This window comes from Rutidosis leptorrhynchoides, chromosome 4 (genome assembly GCF_046630445.1).
Source record: "Rutidosis leptorrhynchoides isolate AG116_Rl617_1_P2 chromosome 4, CSIRO_AGI_Rlap_v1, whole genome shotgun sequence".
NCBI lineage: Eukaryota > Viridiplantae > Streptophyta > Magnoliopsida > Asterales > Asteraceae > Rutidosis > Rutidosis leptorrhynchoides.
This window is the reverse complement of record NC_092336.1, coordinates 516,213,313-516,215,615: the sequence shown is the minus strand read 5'-3', so window position 1 is coordinate 516,215,615 and position 2,303 is coordinate 516,213,313. Positions and strand designations below refer to the sequence as shown.

The window sequence follows — 2,303 nt, the reverse complement described above, 5'->3', positions numbered from 1 at the left end:
TCAGATCATGATAGAAAATGTGATCATTTTCTTGCAAATAACAAAGTTGATATACACCTATATATTTAAGATGTTCATGGTTTCATATATCGTTTACACAATGTCCTACTTTTTGTCTGTCTTTTATTGTTTGGAGTTGATTGATCAAGTTTGGCATTCTTGAACTTTACAAGATTAAGTGAATTAGGAGGTTATTTAAGAATATAAACAATTACTGCACATGACAATATTAAGTAAACTTTCATTTAAAATATTCACATAAATTAATCATAATTTGAAGTCACAGTCATACGTGTGTCATCATTTGCATACTTTATAGCTCTCACAACGTAATTAATTAAACTTGAAGTCTCAAACTCTTGTATTGATTTTCATGTAGATTGCTGAGACCATAAAAGAAAGAAATTAATCTATAAAGTTACACAAAGTCCTTATTCTTTTAGAACTACTATACAAACACCAAAATTAAAATGATCAATTCTAGTTTTCAGTTTTAGGAGTGAACCCTTTATTTTTTAACTTACATTCCAAGTCTACTTCAGACAAAGAGCATAACGGATTTATCGTTTTTACCCCAATCAATTGCGGAAAGTTAACCATAGCTCGTGAACCACGAATCTTGAAAGCCGCTTGGTCATAAGCCAAGGCGGCTTCTTCAGGCGTTGAGAATGTTCCAAGCCAAATTCGTGCACCTTTTTTGTTAGGGTTCTTTATTTCCGCCGCAAATTTTCCCCATGGACGTCTTCTTACGCCTCTAAACCTTCTCCAATCTTTATTTCTTTGATCATTTTTCTTCACCTTTTTTGCTTTTCCAAAATCAACTTTAAACTGTGGTATTTCTTCAATAATATTATTATTAGGTGAAGGTGAACTTGGAGTATGGATCATTGATGGCCCATCAACCCAATTAGTAACTTGAAAGACATTTGGAGTGTGATTTATTGAAGATTGAGATTGAGTTCGAGTGTAGGTTTTACTAATTGGGCTTTGAGTGGACTCACTGCATGAACTCGTAAGTAAATTTTCATGCAAATTGGATGAAGTAGTACTTATGACAGAAGTAAGTGAATCAACAAACGTATCGACGCAAAATGATGTTTCGATGGAATTATCGAATGAAAATGGACTTGTGAAACTTGAACTCCGGCTGAAATGTGGTTCATCCGATGATGCAATTGTGGCCGGAAAAGGACTTGTGATATCAGGATCTTCGAGAAGGCATTGTCGAACGAAATCGAGCATGGCTGAATCAGAATCTGAGAGGCTTTCAGACATTATAATTTTTGATATGTAGTTACGTTTTTAGTGATTGGTGAACTGTGAAAAGAATTGGTTTATGTTGTGGGTTGGATTACTATTTATATAGCCAACAATTTAAATACACCCTCAAAACTCCAACTTTATCTTTAAATATTTCTTTTTGTATTTAAATATTTTTATTTGTATATATATTATTTGATTAAGTTTATACCATTGATATTTTAATATATTTTTATTGATATAATCGTTTATTAAGTATTATGTAAAACATAAAAAGTTAATTAAAGTCAAAAAAAAATAAAATAAAATAAAATAAAATCTTTAAAATTAAAACGTAACAATAGATTCGGAGAGGAAGTAAATAATTGAACAAAACAATACCAAACATTCCCTCCTACATTCCTAGCTACTTAATTAATTAAATTATTATAAATTATAAATTATAATTTATAGATAGTTATAATATTACATTGTATTCGGTGTTACATGACGCATATATAAATGGAAAAAATTAGTTGAAACATTCTTTAAGATTTTATAAGTGGCTCTTTTGAACCTACACTAGCTAGGTAGTACGTACGTAATTCATATTCATACTTATATTAAATATCTAGCTATTTAGTTGAACAAACAAATTATGCATGGATTACAATGCATCATATCTCTTCGGGGTTTGTTTCAGGTTTCTTTTGTAGGTGATTCGAGCTTCACCAATTTCGCTCTTGTACTCTTGTTAAATACGTTTTCTTTACAAAAATATTTTTCGTTTCAATATATGTTTTCGTTATTTTTACTAAGAAAAATAGATCCTGGATGGTTGTGTGATACACACTAGTAAAACAAGATTGATCACTTAACAATTTATCAAACAAATCATGGGAATTATAATCGGGTCATCATAGCAACAAGCAAGTATTTAACAAGTTCGTTTCACAAAGAACGTTTAATTTCGAATTTCAAACACTAATAATTATCCTAAGTTGATGGGCGATTTTAATAGAGATTTGATTAAACTAATCTTGCGAATATAAATAAACTAACGA

General features: G+C 30.1%; 1 protein-coding gene across 1 annotated transcript; it reads right to left on the bottom strand.

Moving 5' to 3' along the window:
• Positions 1-480: 480 nt before the first annotated feature.
• LOC139839930 (ethylene-responsive transcription factor ERF104-like) lies at positions 481-1,275 on the bottom strand. Its single transcript, XM_071830144.1, has one exon. The coding sequence runs from the start codon at positions 1,273-1,275 to the stop codon at positions 481-483; it is 795 nt and encodes a 264-aa protein (XP_071686245.1).
• Positions 1,276-2,303: the final 1,028 nt, after the last annotated feature.